General features: G+C 39.9%; 1 protein-coding gene across 2 annotated transcripts in view; it reads left to right on the top strand.

Annotated features, from left to right (window-relative positions):
- APP (amyloid beta precursor protein) overlaps positions 1-22,378 on the top strand; it is a 194,194-nt gene that overhangs the window by 75,666 nt on the left and 96,150 nt on the right. For both annotated transcript variants that reach the window (XM_019473070.1, XM_009282925.2), the window contains exon 5: positions 15,206-15,408. In XM_019473070.1, the coding sequence (XP_019328615.1) occupies positions 15,206-15,408 (203 nt within the window). The remainder of the gene's footprint in view (positions 1-15,205; positions 15,409-22,378) is intronic.

Here is a 22,378-nt window from a genome sequence, read left to right as displayed (position 1 = left end):
AACCCACTCCTCACATCTAAGCAGAAACCAATCTGCTGTAAATGACCTCAGCTGCAGGATTTCATATTCCTTGTTTCTCATGTCTGGCTGTGGAGCCTTCTGCTTGATAGCTGTGGGTTTGTCTCTCCCTGCCCATGCCTGGTACCTCTCCTGGGGAGTGAAACCTCCAGGCTGGCTGCTTCACACTTCCATCTCTCTAAAACAGTACTGGAAAATGTTGGGCACAAACCTCCATCAGTGGGTGGTGGCACAGTGACTACCGCGTGCCTCGGTGTGTGGGCCTTCAGAAGGGCTGCGGTGGTGGCACAGTGACTACCGCGTGCCTTGGTGTGTGGGCCTTCAGAAGGGCTGCTTTAAGACACCCAAGTCAAAGTGAAGGTAACATATTTGAGGTAGAGGTGCCAACCTGAAAGGCACATGATTATATCCTTGTTTCTCAAAACTCCTGTCATGACAAAGCAGAATCCAACAAATGTAGGTGATGTATTTTGAAATAACTTTATATCTCAAACTATTCCAATCTAAATTTTAAAATATTTTCATTTTTGATTCTGAATATTTAGAGGAAAACACATTGCAGCCATTCATTTTGTAAATGCCCTTTTTCAGACTGTCTTATGTTTTTACCCCCAGCAGTTGTCTCTGGAGCACTGCATTTTGTTTTGTCATGGGTGTTTTCTTCTGCACAGGAGGAAGCAAAGCTCAGCAGCACATTGTATCTGCACCATCGGAGGCCATGTGGAGGCAGCTTGGGCTGTGGTGCCGTCACAGACGGACGTTCTTCCTGTCCGGCATCTGACCGCCACCTGGGTCTAGGCATAAAAAGATGCGGCTTGCCTTGTGGTGTGGCTTGTTGGCAGTACCTGGGGAAAGGAGGGAGGGTGTACTTCAGTGACGGGTGTGATATACCCCCTTTTTGTTCATGAGGCCAAGAGGCAGGATCGGCTCATGCCTTTGAAATTGCATCATGTCATGCTCATCCTGAAATAGCGTATAACTCTGACTAAGAGGTCACGAGCATTTTTCAGCAGTGGCGTTCCTTGCTGTTATCCACACCTTTAATTAAAATTTACCCTGAAGACTGCCTGAGGGACAGCCAGATGCAGGTGCTGGCTTTCAATATAGGTGCAGAGCTCTCCCTGCATAGCTACAACGCAGTCAAGTGACCTGCAAGCTCTGGCTGCCCTTGAGACTCGGCACAGCCTTGTAGCCCTCCTGCCTGTACCTGGGCACTTGCTAGAAGCTTTGGTGTCCTTGGTGTCCAAGGTTGAACATCTTCAGGAGTGATGGCCAAGCTGGAAACTTCCAGGTTTTCTCTGTCTACATCTGTCTCATACGTGCCTCTCCTCATCTTCCCATCACTGTGCATGAGACCTCCCAGGCTTTTCTTCCCACTGGGGAAACAGGCTGCTGTCATTTTCCTTCTTTCACAGCAGGGAAACTGAGGCACAATAAGTCTCACTGTTGAGGGTTATATGGAAAGCTTTTCTTTAAGTCCTGTGGCTCAGGAGCAGGAGATAGTGCCTTAACTTCAGCCAAGTCTCATTTTTCTAGACAGTCTGAATATGTTTTCATGGTCCAAAATAGGAGATTTAATTTCTCATTGTTTTTCTCTCAGCAGGTTAGGCCAAATTAATTTTGTCTGTTCGGTGTATAAAATGTATGTTCAGGCTGATGTAATGATTGGGTAGTGTTGTAAATGTCACATTGTAGGAAGTAGTGTATTCTATAAGGGTTTGGTTTACAGTTTCTCATAAACTTCTGCCAAGTGAAGTTTTATGGTTTGTTCATACTTGCCATTAAGATAGTTAATACGGTAGGTTTTTTACTACAATAAATAATCCAAAAGGGTGCAGTCCACTTTGTGCTGATAATTAGGCATCTGTGAAGTAAAACTAAAATAAATTTGTGCTATATAGCATGGTGGTAATGTTTTTCTCTGGTTTTGCAACCCTGTACCAGACTGAGCTTAAGGATGAGTGCTCATCTCCCAGACACTGCAAAAACGTAGTTAAAGTGCTGTATCCTTTTTGACTCCATAAAGAGCTGCTTTTTTTTTGTCAATGGTATCTGGAAAAACTGACTTTTTTCTTAAATGCCTCCTCCAACTCTAATCCAAGAAATCCTGAAAGGCTTTTAAAACTTGTCAATTTTTTCTAATGGTGAAAGCAGTGTTGTATATGTACCTGTTACACTGAATTGTTTCCAGGTGAGACACTATGCTTTTAATTATCAGTCTTGTTCTAGCATTTGGGGAAGGGGAGTCACAGGGGCCCGACATAATTGCTTTGCTGAGTAATTTGTTAGAGATCCTCACTTGACATGGAGGAAGCATACATTTAATTTTGTTCGCTTTCTAGCTCTTTTAATGTCTTTATCTATGACTTAAGTGGTACAAAGACGTCAACACACATTTTACCTAGTGTCTTCCCTTCAGCAATGTCTGTAAGTTAACCTCAGCATCAAATTGGTTACAATTGAAATTCCCCAGAGTGCTGTTATTAAATCAGGCTGTCACAAGGTGTGTTTAAATTGGCCAGGGTCATATAGTGGCCTGACCTGATATAACAACACACTGAGTCCTCGTGGTATGTCACAGTACTGCCTTGATACCAAGTAGGCAGACAGGCAGTTGGGATGTCTGCTTGTGGCACATATTTATGAAAAATGCGTAAGTTTAAATAGAGACACATAAGCAAGTAAATTTAGTAGTATACAAGAGTCAAGTGTAAAAATTTAGAAGTCAAATTTAATGGGGTTTAGTCATTTCTATACTTGGGAAATTCTCTTTGCTTTTGCAGGTATACCTTTGACTAGCTACTGCTTAATTCCCTTTTTGGGAATTTTGGGACCCTGTTTGGGTCTCTGCGTGCTAGACCAATGGGAGATTTAATGCAGGCAAGAGTCAGGAAGCTGTTCATGTTTTAATTGCGAATGCAGGTGAAAGCAGGTAAATGCTGCAATCAGCGTGGCCGTTCTTTAGTGTTCTCTATGCTCACGGTGTTCATCGACAAGGTCTATTCAAAACATGAAATCCTCTTGCCCCATTTCTCCCCATTACATCTTCCTGTGTCCCTCTCACCCTTCTTTTTCCCCTGCTCATCTCTTCATCCGCCCCCAGAAAATGTATTTGGAAATACAGCATGAAGGAAGAGCCTTTAGGGGATTGTTTGACCCGGGCATATTTCTGGCCATTGCATATAAACTGATCAAGGAGGTTAAGAAAAAGTAACCAAAATTCTCTCATCTTCCTTATCTGTTGCTCTGATGGGTACTTCAGTCTCTTTGGCATTTGAACTACAGCTGGAAGAAACAAACACGGCTTGAACATGGAGAAAAAAACTGGCAAAACTAGGAGGATTAAGGTGGTGGTGTTGATATGCATTGCCTCCTCCCATTTCAAAGAGAGGATTCTGTGTTGCATCCCCAGAGAGCTTTAATGGACAGGCTTTCAACCATATGTGTTGTGTTGGCCATCAGCAGCTGGGTGTCCTTTGTTTAAGTACACCTGCAGTGAGGCCATCATCTGATACCTGGAGTAAACCCCTGCTGTGGCTGTGTGAAACCTGGGGTGTCAGAGTCCCCATGCGGTGGGGAAGTGCTGCACGCCTGAGGAAGAGTCGGGCCCTGAGCGGTGTCTGGATGTAGAGTGTTGTTGATGCAGAAATCAAGGGGAGGGTGGGTGTGCAGATCTTTCTGAGTTTCTTACTACTTCTTAAATCCTTCAATTTCTACCTGTTTCTTCATACTTGTATCTAGTATGTAGTGACATTGTGTTTCTTGACCATTCTTCCCTCCTCCTCCTCTCCCATTGTTCTTACTGTTAAAGTTGTCTTGCAGCATCGAGTCAAAAATCTGAGGCTTAATTGGGAGTCCAGCTCTGAGCCCTAAAGATTTGTCTGAAGAACGTAGAAATGGGATACCTGGAGTCCTTTTGAAGTTTTTGCTATTCTAAAGCTAAAAAAGTGTCATTGATCAAGAAAAAGGAAGGTGCTGAGGCTAAATTCTTCATTGGAAACACGCTCACTGGAAGAAAAAGAAAATTAACATTTTGTCTCTGTTGAGTATTCATCTGTTTTCAAGCCATCTTGTCACTCATGTTAAAACAAACAAGTTCTCATTGATGTCAGCTTTTTCATTGAATTGGAAAGTAAATGTCTAAAATTTCAGTGAGAAGTGCTCCAGTGGGAATCTCCTAAATGATTCTTTAAAAAACCAAAACATTAAAAAAAAGCCACCCCCTACTCCCCAAACGCTTGAGCTAGTAAAGCTGAACCAGACGTGAAGCTGGACAAAGGGTCTGTACTGCAGGTTCTGACTTAGAAGCAGGAAATTACTTGCATTTGAATGGATAAAAGGATTTCCCTTTTTCCATACTGTGCAGGCTGAGCTGTAGGCTGTTCATACCCCTGAAGTTTAAGGAAAACTGAACCTTGTGCCAGCGGTGGTATGCCTAGTGCAGTGGTTCAGGGTCTGCTTGGTGGGGAACTCAGTCGTCCGTGTCACAGGAGCAGGGAGCAGTGCAGCCAGAGGCAGCATTCTCATCAGCTGGCCTAATACAAATTGTTCCTAATTGGGAGTCAGTGCCCTTAAAATGAACACTAGGAATTATGAACTTGCTTAGTTTTTCTTGCTTTTTTCCCCTCCTCTGAAGTTTGCCATCAGTATAGGTTAATGCCAGTTATTGAAATAGGTGAATTTTGCGCTACGTGAGTTGTCCATCACTAAATTGGTATTTTAGAGAACTCAATTCATTTAGGGAGGTAGTGTGGAAGGTGTTCTGATTTTTTCAATATAATATTTCAGCTAACTGGTTGGAAGTTCGTATCGTCTTGATTTTTGTAGTAGAACTGTTAGAAACTGAAATAGAAAAAAGTGCTTTATACCTATTCTAAAACATTATTAATGGCACAGCTTATCTAAGAACTTCTGTGTTTTTATAAGCATTTTAATGATAAAACCTAATTGCTTTTCTTTATAAATTAAACTAAAGCATCACCAAGTTGTAGGCATAATGTTACTGCTTATGTTGAATAACTCTAGAGGTATTTTGTCCTATTTGCATATTTTATGTGCTATTAGCATATTCTGTGTCTCATTCTTACATTAATTGGGTTTGTCTCTCATGTTGGCTGTTACTTAATATTTGGGTAGATCGTGATACATTTTTAATAACAATTTTTTTTCTTTTTAACGTGGAGGTTGTTAAAATTCAGATAGCATAGAAACACAGCATTAATGACTCTAGGAAGACTGGTAAGTGTTGGATTTCTTCTTAGGACAAGTAAAGTTAGAATGGAATTGATGAAGCAGCGCGTTGCTTTGAGAGGTAATTACAGCGATGCTGAGCTGGCAAATCCAATCACCATTTGAGTAAAAAGCATTAGCTGAAGTGATGGATGAGGCTATGGGTGGAGAGAATTAATCTAATTGAGGAAGTGATGAGTAGAAGATAGCTAGGCTTTCATGACCCCTGATGAAAGCAGTTTGCTAGCTGTGCAGGCTACCTATGTGACTTAGGTGAATGTTGAGCTTGTTTCGGGACGTTAATGGCATCAAACTTGCACATTTAGTAGAAGGTTGACTTGCAAAGAAGGGTTACATTTTTTTTGACCTCATCAAACAGAGCTATCGGCTGCCGTAATAGGCAAAAATTTTATAAGCAAAAATTTTGTCACTTGCGATGACTGAAATGTGGGAGGGAAGGGTTCCCTGTATATGTTCGTGTCATAATCAACTCAAGAAACCCTTCTGATATGTCTGCAAGATGTTCTGAGAAGTTCTTATGACATCATGATCTATACCACCCCATTTCAAGCACTGTACTATTTAATAATGCATGAAAAAAACAGGAAGTGAGAAATTTACAGCTGGGTTTTTCAACACGTACTGTCACACCAGCATGACTGTGTGCCGGTGGATGCATAGCTGGATATCCTTCCATAAAGTTATCCAGCAGTTCCTGCTCTATTTTACCTTTCAGTGATATTTGTGGTCTGTACTAGAAATAAGAGCTCAGCATTGGGGTGGTTTATGGAAATTTAAGAATTCTACCTCTTGTGAGGCTATGCTATGAACAGCACAGTGTAGTAAAGCATTTTCTGTAGTAAATACTTCTTTTCCTTTGCCTTCTAACAAAGGCTACACAGTTTGAATACATGGATGAAACAGTAAAAATATATAGGGTTTTTTCTTCCTGACAGAAAAGGTTTCTAATCTTGAATGCAAATGTTTTGGCTTTGGTTACATGATGACAAGCCGCTTCTTCACATGGGATCTCTATTTTGATCACTGCTGAGGAAAAAATAACACTCAAATTGTGACCTGAGTGAAAAAGGTTGAAACGGTAAAACATTGACCTGGAGAACTGGATCTATGCTTGCTTCTGTCATGAAAGTCTTCTGCTAGGCTTGGCATGCTGTGGCCACCATAAAAAGCTTGGTACAAAAGGTGCCCCTTTTTCTTCTGGCTGCATCGGTGGAGATAATATGCTCTGCAGAAGCCCTGGCCTCTTGCAGCTGCTGCTGGTGGCAGCTGTATTTAAAAGGTTTAAGATGGCACGTTCTCTGGTAAATGTTACTCGATGTCTAAAATTGAACATCCAGAGTTATTACATGCTTCTGGTATTCTTTTGTTTGCTTTCCCAGTTGTAAAACAGTTATTCTTCCAGTTTTACCATGTTGTCATTGTGCGAGGGTACCAAGATGGTTAATTCCACAAACAGGGCAAGTATTTGGTTTGGTACAGAGTTCACACTGTCTGCTTCAGATAAGCTGTAGGATAGCAGGTTGGACAGAGAGACACTGAATAGTCTATTCCAAGTACGGCAGAAGTTTTGTGGAAACAAATGTGTTGTAACAGATCCAGACTTTTCTGCTGATTCTCAAGCTGGCTGAAATAGGGCTGCAAAGGCGACCTTCGCTCTGCCCTCTTCCATCACATTCAGTCTTAATACATTTTTGAGGTCAGGATTTTGAATTTAATATTTATTCAGTGTCATCAGGCTCACAGAGCCCAATTTTGTGTGTTTGCAGATATGTTTACTTTTCTAGTTTTTAAGATTCTCTTTAGCAAAAATAATCAAAGTGAGAAAGAATATGGGTTAAATACGTTATTATTCTGTCCTTCTCTAAAAATGACATACTTCTTGCTGAATCCTTCATCTTCCAAAGAAAATTGTCAGAACAGTAACACCAGCAAAGGCTTTGTTTCAGAGAGAAAACTAGGTCAGTTTTGAAAAAGTATTCTTGCATATTAGTCAACAGGTACCTTCTGCGAATGCAGGAGATCAAATGTTACATGTTACCTTGTACACCTGTCTTTTTAAGCAGGTCAGCTGTGGAAAGAAATTTCTAATGGTATAAAGTATACCGTCTTGTTTAATTATGGGGAAAAAGATAAATGTCTCTTGTCACAGGCAGCAGGGCAGGGAATGTGTGTTTGGTTTTTATAAATGCTCTATTTAAAAATTAGATTAAAAGATTTTTAGTGCAACTTTTCTTGTTTTCTATCAAAGTATCAATGAAACCAGGCACATTTTTGGTATTGTTTTTGTATAAAAGGTTAAAAAAAAAAAAGCAGTAAAAGGAGAGAGACAGTCTGCAGCACATAATTCAGTTGTTTGATAAGGTCTAAGAACTCAAAAGCAGCCTATGTAACACTTCTTGAAATAGGTTGTTTCAATTTTTTTTTCTATTAGGAAATGTGAAAATAAACATAATTGCAACCTCTTCAGCAAAGAGAAAGCAAAAAGGAAAATAATTAGAAGTGACAAAATGAATGTCTGAAAAATGCTAGGCAATGAATTGCTCGTCCTGACTTGCTGTGCAATAGAAGGTGCCCATCTGAGTTCTTAAAAGTTTAACTGTCTCTTAATAGGTGTTTATATGTGTCTGAATATCACATTATTTCTTATTGTTGTGAGATACCTGATTTATTAACATAGTATAATCCAACCCTAATGAAAATAACTAAGGCATTTTTTAAGCAGTTTGTGCTTTTGTGGTCACTTAACAGACAGACCAGAAACATTATTGTTGAGGTACCTTGTGGGTCAGACTTTCAATTCAGTAAATCACTGTAATTTTCTGGACTTTGACGCCAATAAAGCCATTTAAAAGATCAGTTACATAGACTGGAGGTCTGGCATAAGCCTTTTCTTTCCTGGCTCTGTGCCTAATCTCACAACCGCAGTGCAGTTTAATTCTTGCCCTGCTATCCATTCCCACCTCCCCCATACTTCAGGAAAACAGACCTTTTTGGTATAACTCTCTACTCCTAGACTTCCAAGGTGAATGCTGAAATTTTCATTTCACACTTGGTTTTGACTTCCTTTCCTCTCTTCTACCCCATGCAGAATTACTTTGGTAGTTCTTGTTTAAATTTACTACCTGGATACTCAGTTTCACATAGTTAGTATACTCAACTTAGTCTTGAAGTCACCTAGTGTACCAAAGCCAAAGCTAAATAACAGAAGGTACAGTGAGGTGAGTGCTCATGTGCCCGCATGCACTGTTGGCTTAGCTTTTAGCTTTAAGTAGTTCCTATGTTGACTCATAGGTTTAATTAGTGACACCATTCAGAGGAGTGCGGTGGTGGGATCAAACCTGGTTCCTGAGAAATCTCATCCTTTGGTCAGAAGAACTTTTTCTAGCATGCAAGGTTTGGAAACACATTAGGTGGAAAATACCCAGGCCTCTGATGTGCAGGTTTGTTGAGGGAGAATTTGGTTCCTTGTCTGTTAGCTTTCTGATTTGCTTTTAACCAAAAGCCTGGTAATTAGGCTATCTCAAATGCACTCATCTTCTTGTTTGGATTCCAAGCATGTGTCCTATTCTTGTAATTTGCTTTGTGTTTCTGTTTTGCATTTTCTTTTAAGGCATTAATTCTTAAGGCATGTAGAGGTTCACAGCTGGATCTGTCCATTTCCACTCCCACAGTTAAAGAACTTTGTGCTCTGGAGCTTTCCTATACATGGGGATAAATAGGTATCTGTGCTCATCATTAATCTGCTGGAAGCAAAGCTAGACCCAGGCTGAATACCTGACAATCCAGTCCCATTGCATGTTTCCCGGAGTTCATTTGGGGGAGCTGTAGAGGCTATAGGGGGGTGGGGGGTTTTGTGCTTTTGGGAACCGGAAGCACAAGATGCTGGAAACTGGGATGATGGCACTTGCAGTAGTAAAGGTTATGGATGCATAAATTACCATCAGCTTGGCCTCTTAGGCTGAAAGAGCACAGGCTGCAAGTTACATGCAGCAATTGCTTCTCCTATGTTAATTCCCACAGCTGTCTAGAGCCAACATCTATGGCCTTGCTCTCTGTAGGCAGACGGCGGCTTGTTGCTACTGCTGATTCGGTTCCTCTCCTGGAATTAGCTTTCCCCCAGCTATTTGCTCAGGCTTGGTGGCTGGTAAAAACCACAGTCCAGATGGAATCTATTTGCAATAAAATATAGTTGCAAAGTGTAGGGAATTATTATCGTTCCAGATATTAAAACATCTGTCTTGAACACCTTTTCATTCTTTTTCACCCACTGATGGAGTATTTTTTTGTTCAAGTTACTTGGCAAAATCATGGTTTAAATACATCTAAATGGATGAGTGTTTATTGCAGACAAACGTGAGCTACTTCCCAAAACCAGTAATTCGTCATAGTTATTTGTTATCCTAAATTGAAAGCTTTGCCACATTTTTGTCTGAAGTTAATGGTTGCAGACAGAAACCTCTTAAAACATAGCTTATGCTGCAGCCCCATGAGTTCTGAAACACAATTAGAAAGAAAACTCATCGTTCTTGTCATCTGTGTTCTGCCTCTGTCCCTGTTGCAGGTTATTGGAATACGGAAAGGAAACTTTCATTTACTAATGTTTTCTTATTTCTTGAACAGCAAGAGGTAGCATAGTTCGCTTTCCTTCACTTTCCTTTACCTTTCCTTCAATTTTATCTTCACGATAAAAGGACGATGCACGCTTCTGAGTGAATAAATAATACATTGGTGCCAGCTCTTACTGCAGTGATGGATTGAGAAAAGGAAGTTATTAGATATACATTACAGATCCATGGTTTAAACATTGCTTGTAACGATGTGCTTAGGTGCGTACTAGCAGGAGCTGTACAGTGGTACCCATTTTAAAACCAGAAATACATCCACTGGAGTGGTCCGTATGTTTCTGTTGGAGTCAATGGAACCAATTATCTCTTAAGGCTGCCTGGAACCCCAGTGTGTCTGCGGCATCGGAAATGGAGCTGAAACCACCAAACTTCAGTTACCCCGTTTCACCACATATAGGGGTGTGGCTGATTTGTACTAATGACCCAGTGTGCTACTTGGATACTCAAGGGAAGCATCATTTCCGTGATAGGGGGAATGGATTTTAATATCCCGTATGTGTGGAGGTTGAAGTGGAAGTTTCAAAGCCATGATGACATCTGTGTCAATCATGAAAGGAAAGTGCTGGCCCTCCTTGCCAAAAGTCTCCACTGACAGGAGATTGAGGTATACTAATTTGGGGGGGGGGGTTTGCAAGTATTTTCATGGCTGTATTCAAGCCTAACAATTTACCTCCGTTGTTTACTGCTGAACTGTTAAATTCAGATGATGGCTTTACAAATCTGTGATCTTACCAGTGTATCAAGCAATTTTTTTGAGCAACCTTTGAAAAATCCTGTCACCGGCACCACTAAGCTAAGGTGAAACGTCAACAATTTATTGTAAACACTGCAGTCTGTGGTGCTAATAAAACCCTGGCTGGGACGGTATCAAGGGAATATACAGAAAAAGCTGTCAAGGTATCGTGGTTCCAGGAGAAAGACGACTGTCATACTTGTTTACCGAAGAAGGTAAAATGTAATAATAATATCAGGAAGCAAGCACACCTGGTACTATTATTAAATAAAACTCCAAGACTTCTGAGAAAAATATCAGTATCCACATTCATTTGGTAGTAAACCTTTGTTTGAAAATGGTGGATGTAAACTGATTACTGTGATGAAGGGTGTGCAAAAGTTAGACGTGCTGTCTGGGAAACAGCACTGTGGTGGTGCTAATTGAGAAATGTGAATGGTACCAGAGCATTTAGCATGACAGGGAGAAACAGTTCTACACACTGTGCAAGAGAGAGGGTTTTGTCTCTGAAAAGTTGATGCTTTATTCCAAATGTTGAAGTACAAGTTCATTCCCTTCTCTGTTGTTCTCCGTCGTCCCTCTCGCATGCATGCTCTTTGAAGAGCCAGGATGATGACAGTGGTTAAATCCAAGGAGACAAAACCAAGCATATTTTTTTCATGTACCTTACAAGACGTAGTACCTTTTCTAATACTAAGAATATGTGAAGTCCACCCACTGTCTTAGTTTGCAACAGAAGCACATCAAGATACAGCACTGTTTATGTTAAATGTGTGTCTTCAAGCATGAGGCTCCAAGTCCCCTGATTACTGCCAAATACTGGGGGATCTCCTCCTTCCCCCTGGCTCCTGAGGAGTGCTGCTAAGGGGCTGCATGCAGTACGTTGCTTTTCTCACATCTTATCGTAACCATGGCCTCTGAGAAGGTGTGGTCATCCTCTGTTCGCACTGCTGAGCGTGGTTACTGTGATTGACTCTAAGGAGTGAGTGACTTAATGGGTAGCCTTGATAACTAATGTGAAGCTGTTGCTGTTGTTACTGTTAGGCCTTGCTAGGATACATCCCTGGCTGTTGTGTATTCGTGCCGTTAGGTCTGTGATACTGTGCGGTATAGCTGAGCATGATTAAACCACCAGAATAATGCCAGTCCAGTTAGTTTCTGGTATTTGGCTTCATTCAGGAAGAAACTTGTTAAGAGAGCATAAAGCTCTTCATCTCCCCATCCCCTCCTCTTTGGAAGACAGTACTTATAGGGGGAGAGACTAACTCATCTTTGTATAAATAAAAATAAAATAAAGTAGACAGCTGGGAAAATAATTACTTTCAGAGAAAGTCTGGAGTGGTTCTTTAGAACCTGAGTGTAGCTTCACACTTCTGTACAATGAGAGTTTTTAAAACCTGTTAAACAGGGAAATGACCTTCTAAAGCTCAATTTCAAGCATCTGAATTCTATAAGTATATAGCGAGGTTCTCGCTTCTATTTAGGTATCTAAATCTAAGGCAAAACCACTTCTATTTTCATTGTTCCTTTTTCTTGAAACTTGCAATAAAATATAATCCTGTGAAATACTACCCTTGTGATTGAGTCTTGCAGAATATGTTGCTAGCAGAAATCCGATTTTTCTAGGAGTAATCAAAATAGTAGAAGGAATATTCCAATACCTTTTTGTGCAAGCTTTTTAGAATATTTTCAGGAGCCTGATCCCGTAAACTGTTGTAGTCTTTCATCACTTCCAGCTTTTACCTTCTCAGATGTCTAGTTCTTCAGCAAGCAGCGTTTCATAAGGGGGATGCAGGTGAGGGCTACCCTTAAGCATTTACTTCTGGTAAGTTACTGGAGAGGAAACGAGGGCCCACTGTAATCGTGGGCATAGCCAACCAATACACGCAGAGAATTGTCATCTTTCATCCTGCCCCCTTCACCATCACACCTCCTAAAAAAGAAAGAAAAAAGAAAAAAACCAAAACAAACCAACTTGGCCTTGATGCTGAGAATTTCCCAGCAAAATGCTGTGGACTGACATAGCTGACTTGACTGCTTTTGTGTAGCTAAAAACAGATGGATATTGGATGCACACATACAAATTATTTTTGAAGTGGCTTTCCATGTGACTAATTGACTTTCCTTTGTTTGTTTCATTAGGTTGTTGTTGTTGTCATCCTTTTTTAACTTTATGAGCTTGCCAATATCTGAGAGTGATCGTTCATGTGAAAGGAAGAGGAAAAATAATTGCACTTTTTTAAAAGCATGCTGTGTTTGTAGCTTAGGTGAGAGAAAGACAGAGAGCAGCTTTCTTTAATGTTGAAAGGCATATGGTGTCTGATGATCTTGATCAAAACCTGCATGTCTTATACTCAGCATGCCTAGTTTAAATGTCTGTAGCCAGGCAAGACTAGAAGCACCTTAACCTGGGGATCAGAAACAGATACTGGACTTAAAATCCACCTCAATCTTGCAGTTGAAAGGTGATGGTGTACATATAGCATTTATTTCATGCTCATAGAAAGGTGAAGTAGTTGGTAAGAAAAATAAAAAGAGAAGAAATCTGTTGTTTAGAAAGGAGTCACTAAAAACAAAGTAGAAAATTTTGGACATACTGAAATTAGAACGGCAGGGGAAAACCACACAGTGGAGATGGTGAAATTTCTAAGCCAGTTCTTTGAAATCAAGAGAAAAACCCAGTGGTTTTGTGCCCCGTTTTCAGTCTTTCTCCCATGTAAATGGAAACAGGTCATCCCTTATTCAGACTCCTCTGCAACTTAGCTGTTACCACATCCATTTGTATAATCTACCTGGGCTTGAAAGCTTCATTATTACTTTAAGTCTCCTTTGTGTTTCTGGAGGCCATATATTTTGGGGAGAAGGGAACAGGAGATTCATTCTTGTTTGTATAGAGACTTAACTTTCTCTTAGTAGAGTCAGGTTTGTGGCATACAAGATTTTTATCAATAAATTTTTTAACTTCTTTGTAATACCTTATTAAGAAAGATCGTACTGTCCTCCTTTTTGCTCTGAGTTCACTTTCAAAATTGTAGTAGGCAACCTATTATAAAATGAACTATTACAGACTTGGTCTCTGAAATGAGGTGAGGGAGAGAAGTTGCTAACTTCACATAAAAGGCTGTTCAAGCATATGAGATGCCATGAAAAAGATGCAAAACCACTTATGTATGAAGGTGACAAAAAGTCACTGCATGTTTGAATATTTAAGATCATTTACTCATTAGTAGTGAATTTCAAGTAGAAGATCTGATTAACAAACCTGAGAACTTGCCACAGCTGGCCACTGAGTTAGGAAGCTTTTCAAAAGCAACAGTAGCAGTAGCTGAGCGTACATTTTTTGGCCTGTTGCCTGTGTATCATTCAGAATTAAGAGTGATCCCAGAAAATTCTTGACATATTAAGCCACCAAATGCATTTGATAGTCAATTGCAGTATTCTTTCCTGTTGTCCAAGATTGATTAAATCCTGAGGATTTTAGGCGGCTATATGAATTTAAAGCACTATTATGGATAACAATGTTTAGCCCAATAGCTTAGGGGGGGTTTTGTGAGCATAGGGGTGCTTGTGTTGCCATCCTAATACACATTGGTACCACGGGTCTTTTATGGAGGCCTTACGGGTCAGCTGTACAGCGGTGTTGGTAGTGCAGAGCATCTGGGCTGAGCTTGCCGTGCTGAATGGCTGCACGCGTTGGCCGAGACGGCAGCCTCATCAGCAAAACCGTATGGCTTTCAGCTCTCCACCAGTGCCACTGTCACACAGAAGACCAAAACTGGGTCCTCTCCTTCTCTGGGTGTTAGATCCTGAAAGGCAATGCCGTGGCCACTGTCTGCTTTCAGGTGCCAGAAGGACATAAAACCTCAAAGACAAAAACTATCAATAGTCAGCTAAACATGAGTTGCAGCATCACGTGTCAGCTGTCTCTGTCCTGTCCTTTGTGAAAACAGGCAGCTCTGTGCACAATTCCTGTAGAAGGGGCTGTTCCGTTCACAACACTACTTTAACGACAGAACAAAAAACTCAGCAGTCAGTGTAGACAATTCCAGGTCAGTTCAACACTTGGTAGTCCTCTGTGAACGGTATGCAAGTTAGTCCACAGCGAGCATCTGAGTAAGGTGTCTCCTGGGTGAGAAAGTCCCAAGGAACTCTCTTGTTTCCATGTCCATGTGAACTGAGTGCATTTTGAGCTAATTTGAGCTTCTTTCAAAATAAAAATTGATTTGTTGACGGCAGTGTGGAGCAAGCATGTTTGGAGTGTTACTCAGCTGTCAAAATACGGTATTGCTGATAGGGATTCTTTTTCTATTCCTGTGTAAAAGGAGGAGCTCCAGTCTGGCATCTTGCTAGTTTTCTCACTGCATTGCTAATGTGGACTTTTTTTGGGTTTTTAGCATTTTTGATTTCTTACTCGTTGGGACGTTCCAGACTCCCCGATTCTTTCTTTTTTATTTAAAGGGGAGGGAGATGGAGAAACAGATAACTTCTTATCCTTATAGTGTTTCTGAATAAAATGTTCTCTCTTGTTACCTTGAAATCATTTTGTTGCTGACACATCATTATAATTTTCTTCATTTAGTGATGATAAGGTAGTAGAAGAACAACCAGAGGAAGATGAGGAGCTAACCGTTGTGGAAGATGAAGATGCTGATGACGATGATGATGATGGTGATGAAATTGAAGAAGAGACAGAGGAAGAGTATGAGGAGGCAACTGAAAGAACTACCAGTATTGCAACCACTACCACCACAACTACAGAGTCTGTGGAAGAGGTCGTCAGAGGTAAATTCATGGGCATTTAGCTTAGGGCTGGAAAAATGATCCTGCTGCTTTGCATGTTTGCCCTTTATGACAAAAAATGTTCCAAACAGCAAAATATCCTAAGTTGCAGCATTGTTACGCTTTGGCTTCTATAATTTGCACATTGAATCCCCTCCCCTTTCCCATTGCAAATATTCTTTGGAGGTGTCTGTCTGTGAAGTGTGGTCATAGTGTATGATGTGGATGGAAGCAGAAAGGTTGGTTTTATTTTAAAGTAACATTAAATAAAATTTGACTGCCATATGTAGCAAATAACACAGGAAAAGTATGTGTGGGGGTTATCATGTGCATGTGTTCCAGAAGGATAGGGAGCGTCAATTCAAAGCAGGAGAGGTAGCACTAGGTGGTTTGGTCTCTTATATTAACAGCAGTGATTAGTCATTTTGTGTGATTTCTGTTAGATACCTGTTTCCAGTATTTCTCCATGAACTAGTAATTCAGTAAAATCAGGTGAATTTAGAAAAACTATGCAGAAAAGTGAACCTAACTAAGGAGTTGGGGGGGGCAGGGAAAGAGGAAATGGGAGTGCACTGCCCAAAAAAGAAAACATGGATTGAGAAAGAACTCTTCATTTCTAAAATCTGTTTTTCATGCTATTTTGTAGTTATTACCATAACTGCATTTTAAACTTTGAATTTTACCCTAGTCCGTGGACAACATGGCAACATAATATTTTTAAATGCCACATTTCTCCTATGGTACATATTTGAATGAATTATCATTCTATTTCTATTTTAATAAGTACAATTCCATATGGTGTAAATCTCAGTAAGATAGATGCTGATTTTTCTACAGTGCTTACATCTTTATCAATAGGTGCTGGAGATGATGGCAGAAAATGAGATTAAAGGCTACAGTTGAAAAGAAAGGAGTTGGGACATGCAGGAAGCAGAGGAAAAATGGCAGCAGTTGGGGTGGTCGTGAAACAAGGCAGAAAACATCTGTCCTGGCTCCTTTCCTCTCCCCTTGCTTTCCCACCCTCTGCCTCTGGGCATGCTTGGGACTGAAGTGCCAGCAGAATCCCCCATTTTGCATGTGGCAGCGTCCTTTTCTCTTGAACCGTGGTGTCGATGTTTGGCAGAGCAGGTACGGAGCAGAGGGCTGCCGGCTACAATTCATCACACACACCGGGGACAGAAGGGTGCCCAGGGGGTGCTTTGGAAAAAGCAGAGTTACTTCATTTAGGTTTTTCTGTTCGGTCTACATGCAGATAAGCTTGCTAATCAAAAGTGCTCATGCTTTGCTAAAATCACTTGCAAATGTTTCTTTCTAAGGCTGGCAACGGAGTCTTGTGCGTTTCTGTCTTATATAACGGCATTGAGTGTTTTGCTCAGTTATGGGAGAGCCATTTCAGTGAGGAGGGGGTGGGAGGAGATTATGTTTAAATCTTTAAACCAATTAAATATATTTCCATATGTGAGCTTTCACCACCTGGGGATAAAACGCCCTGTTCTCGCTGGTAAATTAATATTGAGAGGGAAAAAAAAAAAGAACACTTGACTTTAACAGGATTTTGGATGAGTGGAAATGAGGACAAATTAGGTAGAGCGTGTTTCTTTACTGAGGTTGACATTTCAAAGAGGTTAAGATGTTTAGCCTTCAGGAAAATAGTGTGTAATAATATGAATGTAAAATATGGAAGAGATGAGGCAAACTATTGAAGCCAGCTTTTAAAAATCCTTTAGAAATGTATACACTTGCTAGCTGACAATGAAACGCTATTGTCCTGTTTTTCCCAAGCCTATAATTTCCCACCTTGGGTGACTATGGTAAAATATGTGTTGCTGCAAATGAGGTGAGGGTAATCTGTCACCGATAGAAGTTTTCAGTGCAGTTCTGCCACAGCCCTTTGGGCTTTCTGACCTCCGGCTCTCCTGGGGCATGGAGGGTGCCGGAGACTGTCCCTGAGTGTGTGTAACTGGTGTCTGACAGAGCTGCGCCGTGCAAAGTGCTTACTTATTTCTAAATGTAGAAGTGCCCAAATAACTTAGAGCCTTGGCCCTTGCTTCTACTTCCCTTGCTGCACTTAAGCGAAAGCTTCCTTCAGGGCCCCCATCCTCCTGATGGGGCCAGCAGATCCGACATAGGAGCTTCAGTGGTGAGCATCTGCTGTTGTCTTGCTGTTGCAAACGGAAAAGTTTGTCGCTGTCAGTGCAAATGAAAAAGGCAGAGGTGCCTTATAGGCAACGTACATATTAAGAAGTGGTCCATGCTATGGAGACACCTTGAAAGCCTTTCCACATGGGGTTGTGTCAAAGCTTTGTTCTCATGGACGTGAGCTCTGCTCAGGCTACTTTTCCCAGGCGTTCCCAAGTGCAGTTCATAAAATGTATCCAAGGATGCTCTTCATAGACACTTTACAGCCAGTTTTATGTATGCTTTATGAAGCTGTAACTAGTATTATGTCATTGGCATTAAAGAGCACAGAGAGTGGGTTTGTCCGGTTTGAGAGGAGTTGCTTTTCGTATGTGAAATCAACAAAGAGCAACTGTTCTAAAACCATAAATTAGCATCTAACTGTGGGCTGGTACTGAGCCCTTTCTCCCCCAAATCAATGGAGTGATTGCCATCAACCATAAATAATTGAAAAGCATGAATGTAATGTTATACTTTAAAGACACTTGAGCTATTGTAGAATCAATTTGTCAGGCAATTTTATTTCTATGCATATTTTAATGACTCGTGATCAAAATAGCAATAGCAGAACTACTTGCAAACTTATTTCCAGTGAAAAGGAAGTTAGTCTTGCCTAGAGAATGGGAGAGGTCATTGGCAGGAAGGACAGTCTTTTCATTCAGTTTCTGCAGCAACCATATTTTTATAAGTTATAGTGTTTATTCAAAACTGTGAATCAATTTTGCCTAGCACGGTACTTGCCAGTATTCACTTTCCTGCCTTTTGTGAAGGACCATCTCTACTCTCAGTTCATATGGAGTAGGGCAGCAAACCCAGTTTAAACTTTCAGATATGCTCTTGCTGGAGTTCAGATCTTAAATCCAGCCAATTGTGAGTCTGAGGTTGCAGCGATCCAAAGAGTGAAATTAATGTCAGGTTGACGTTTTTCACCTTTAGTCCCTGGGAGATGTTATCACTGAATTTGTGCTGAAGAAAGTGTGGCTCGTTTATGAAGCCCTGTAGGAAAACTGTGGCTCTTGACTTTTGTCTCTATATGGAGCAAGGGAGGTGACTCTCTGCCGGCCAGGATTTTAGCAAGGGAGCGGTTTGATTTCTGCTGTCATCGTCGCAGCATCTCAGGTGTTGCAGAGCTGCTCCCGAGGCATCCAGGCTCCAGGTGATTCTTCCAGCGCGTGACCGAAGCAAGGAGGAGTGCTGCTCCCCCGTCATGTGCAATTGTTTGCGATTTCATTTCTGCTCTCCTTCAGCGCAGTAGGTGACAAGAAAAATCAGTCTCTCTTGGCATACAACAAAGAAAAAGCAATTTCAGCTTAGTGCTTCCCGTCAACATAGCAGTCAATCAGGTCTCATTTAAAGGAGAGCAGCAGGGTCAGCGCGGCAGCCTGGCAGAAAACACTTGGCAGCTTCTTCACATACCTATCAGCAGATGTGGGGGATTCAGCAGCATAAGCTTGACCTGCCTCGTCTAGCGTATAATGTTGCCCTTTAGCAATTGGTTTTGCTTTCTCTAATTCAGCTGGATTTCTTTAAACAGTTAGGAAAGAATTTAAGCAGTGCTGCTTGATGTGACATTTTAACTGTGTTTGCAATCTGGAGTTGAAAGCAAGAGACCATATGCTGGTTTCCTAGCAAGAGAAAAGTAGCCTGATGTTTGTATGGTAGCTCTTAGCTGTATTGATCTAGCATGGGGTTTTTTTTCTGAAGATTTTTATGTCTAAAAGACTTTAAATCCATTCAGTGACAGCTACCGTATATTCTAAGGCAAGAGAGGTTAACCCTGATCACTAGACCTATCAGCTGTAAATTTGGGGATAATATTGGTAGTGTATGCTAGATTAATTGGGCTTTTTTTCACCCTCCGTAGCTTTGCCCCACTTTCTTCTTTGCAAGGTTATTATCTTTCTTTTAACGTAGTAGTTCCTTGTTCTTCTTCATTTGCTTCAAGACTATGCAGTATGCTTTAGCTGGAAAGTGATAATGTGTGATTGTATTCCATATTAAGAAAACATTGATAGATTGCTATATGAATAGTACACATTATGATAACTACTGTTTTTTGTTCGGAGATCTTCATTAGGAATCATAATCTACTCTAACCTATGAACAAGAGCTGATAAAATTAACCTAATGGATTTGCATTAAAATAACTGATAGCTTTTAATTAGACATTATAATTTAAAGCACAGCTATTCCGCCATAATATAATACTTCGAGATATGTTGCAATTGGAAGAAATCTTTTTTATGATCTAGTAGTCTTGTTGACAGAAAAGCAATATATTATTATTTGTTGTTGTTGTTATTATTTTGGGTCAAGGGCCCAAATACTGAAGTTTAGTACTGAAATACTAAACACAGTAATAGTGGTGTTTTACGTAAGGTTGGAGGGTCAACAGTGGTTTCATTTGAAATATATCCCACCAGAAGAAATCCCCCAAGAATGTGTTTCCCTAAAGAAAATGTCATTTTACTATATTGAAGCAATAATTAATTGAATATTTTGTTTTGCTGTGTAAAAAGACTGGAATGCACTTTTGGGCTAATCCTCATATTCGCTGTCTTGCCATGTCAGCATAATCATGATGTTATGTAGAAATGATACCTTTTCTAAAATACACATAAATTCATGACATTTTATTGACCTACGTTTACAATCAAGCTGGGCTTTTTGTTTGGGCTTTGGCCATCTGTAGTAACTGTATGGCGCCTTGGTTCGAAATGTAGTTGTGTTCACAAGTAAACACTTTTGGGCTAATCCTCATATTCGCTGTCTTGCCATGTCAGCATAATCATGATGTTATGTAGAAATGATACCTTTTCTAAAATACACATAAATTCATGACATTTTATTGACCTACGTTTACAATCAAGCTGGGCTTTTTGTTTGGGCTTTGGCCATCTGTAGTAACTGTATGGCACCTTGGTTCGAAATGTAGTTGTGTTGTGCACAAGTAAATAGAAAATGTATTTTCACGTATTTGTTCTACTTCAGAATTGTAAGGCTTTGTATTCTAGCCAAGTATACAATTAAATTTTTTTCTAATTCCAAATATCCCCCTCCAGCAGGGTAAGAATAAATATTAGAGAGAGAAATTCAATCTTAATTGCACAGGATGGAAATTACAATTTTAGGGTATTTAACAGTTTTAGAAGAGCTGTTCTTCAGTATTGCATTTAGAAGTCATCATTTTGCTTTTTTCTTTTAACTTTCTCTGTAGAAAGTATTTTAGCAATTGTGTAGCTTGTGCACCAACTTTATTCCTAGAGTATGTGCCAGCTTCACAGCTGTCTTCTCCTAATTCCAAAAACCTCTTCTGAAATTAGCTTTTGTCTTTGAATACTCAAACTAAAAGTTGGCTGCCTCTTCTAACCATATATTCAGAATGAGGAAGTTTTGTTGCAGTGAAATTATCTTTAAATATTCCCTTTTGATTAATTCATTGACCAAAACAGTATTGTGCCTTTTTGGAACACGAACACTATAACTAAAAGAAAAACAGAGTGCATTTACTCTTGTCTAATTTTTCTCAGCTAGTTAAAAAATGGAGACTAATATAGATACATATGTATTAATACCCTCAAACTGTAGCTCTCAGTTCCTGAAGACAGGGAAGCCAAAATTACTCCAGTTGTAATATTATATATATACTAGCACATGATAAAGTGGAGCATATACTCATGATATATATTTGAGAGGTTTATTCCTTTGGCATCTCTTGCGTTAATCAATTACTCTGTTCTTTAGTGAAATATAAATGGTAAAACATAAGATTGTGATCCCATATACTTAAGCAGCTAAGTGTTTTAGGTCCTTGTTTAAGGTTTGGGCCTTGTTTGGGTCCCACATGATTATGATACACAGTTTGAACTGACAGCAACATAGACAAAGCAAACACATACCAGTGCTACTGAGTTGGTTGATACCACCAGCATGATTTATTTGTATGTACTTGACAATATCAACTTCAAACTTGAAGGGCTGGTAGTGTAGAAAGAATCATCAATACAATATATTTTCCATTACCGTGGCTAAATTAAAGAACTTGCAAGATTTATAAGCCAGCATGATGGTATGTTTCTACTGTAGCATTAAGGTAAAGAGGTTTTTCAGAGGTGTAAACTAAACATAGGACCCAACTTCCAAGACAGGTCAGAGTTGGTAGTGTAACTCCTCCTGTTTGTTCTTTTCTTCTTAAATCTCTTCAAATTTAATTTCTCGTTTAAGGTTTGGGACTGACTGTGCCAGCATTTAAATGAGCTTAGTTCTCACGATCGTGTAAATAAATTCAAATCCTGAAGAAAAGACTGAGTAACCTTCATGTTTACAGCAATAGAAGTATGTAAATGCAGCTTTAATTTCCACCCTCCCCCCCTTAGAAGTTTAAATTTTATTTCAGATTCCTCAATTGAAAATGTTGGTGTTCACAGAGTAAGTGTTAGTCCCATGTGGAAAAAAAAGCATGGAGTTGAGATTTTGAAATAAAGCAATTATAATTTCACTTTGATTTAAAATCGGTTTTCTTCAAGGAACAGAAAAAAACAATTTATATGGTAATGAAAAATCTTAAAATGCCATTCAGAACCATATTTTATATTTCCCTCTGTAAAAACTGATCATCAAAAGTATCTAAAATGTTTGCACATAAATTCTAATTAGCTCTACTTACAGCATTGAGTGTTTATGGAAGTACTTTGTGTAAAGCCACTATAAATCAATGTCCACATACTTGAAGACTGTGTATTTCCTAGGGTGCTGAAGTCTGTGGTTTTCAAAGAAAAAGTAACACAGTCAGTGA

The sequence above is a fragment of the Aptenodytes forsteri genome, unplaced genomic scaffold (genome assembly GCF_000699145.1).
Source record: "Aptenodytes forsteri isolate BGI_AS27 unplaced genomic scaffold, ASM69914v1 Scaffold2, whole genome shotgun sequence".
In the NCBI taxonomy this organism is placed as follows: Eukaryota; Metazoa; Chordata; class Aves; order Sphenisciformes; family Spheniscidae; genus Aptenodytes; species Aptenodytes forsteri.
The sequence above is the reverse complement of the archived record's forward strand: the minus strand, read 5'-3'. Positions and strand labels throughout refer to the sequence as shown.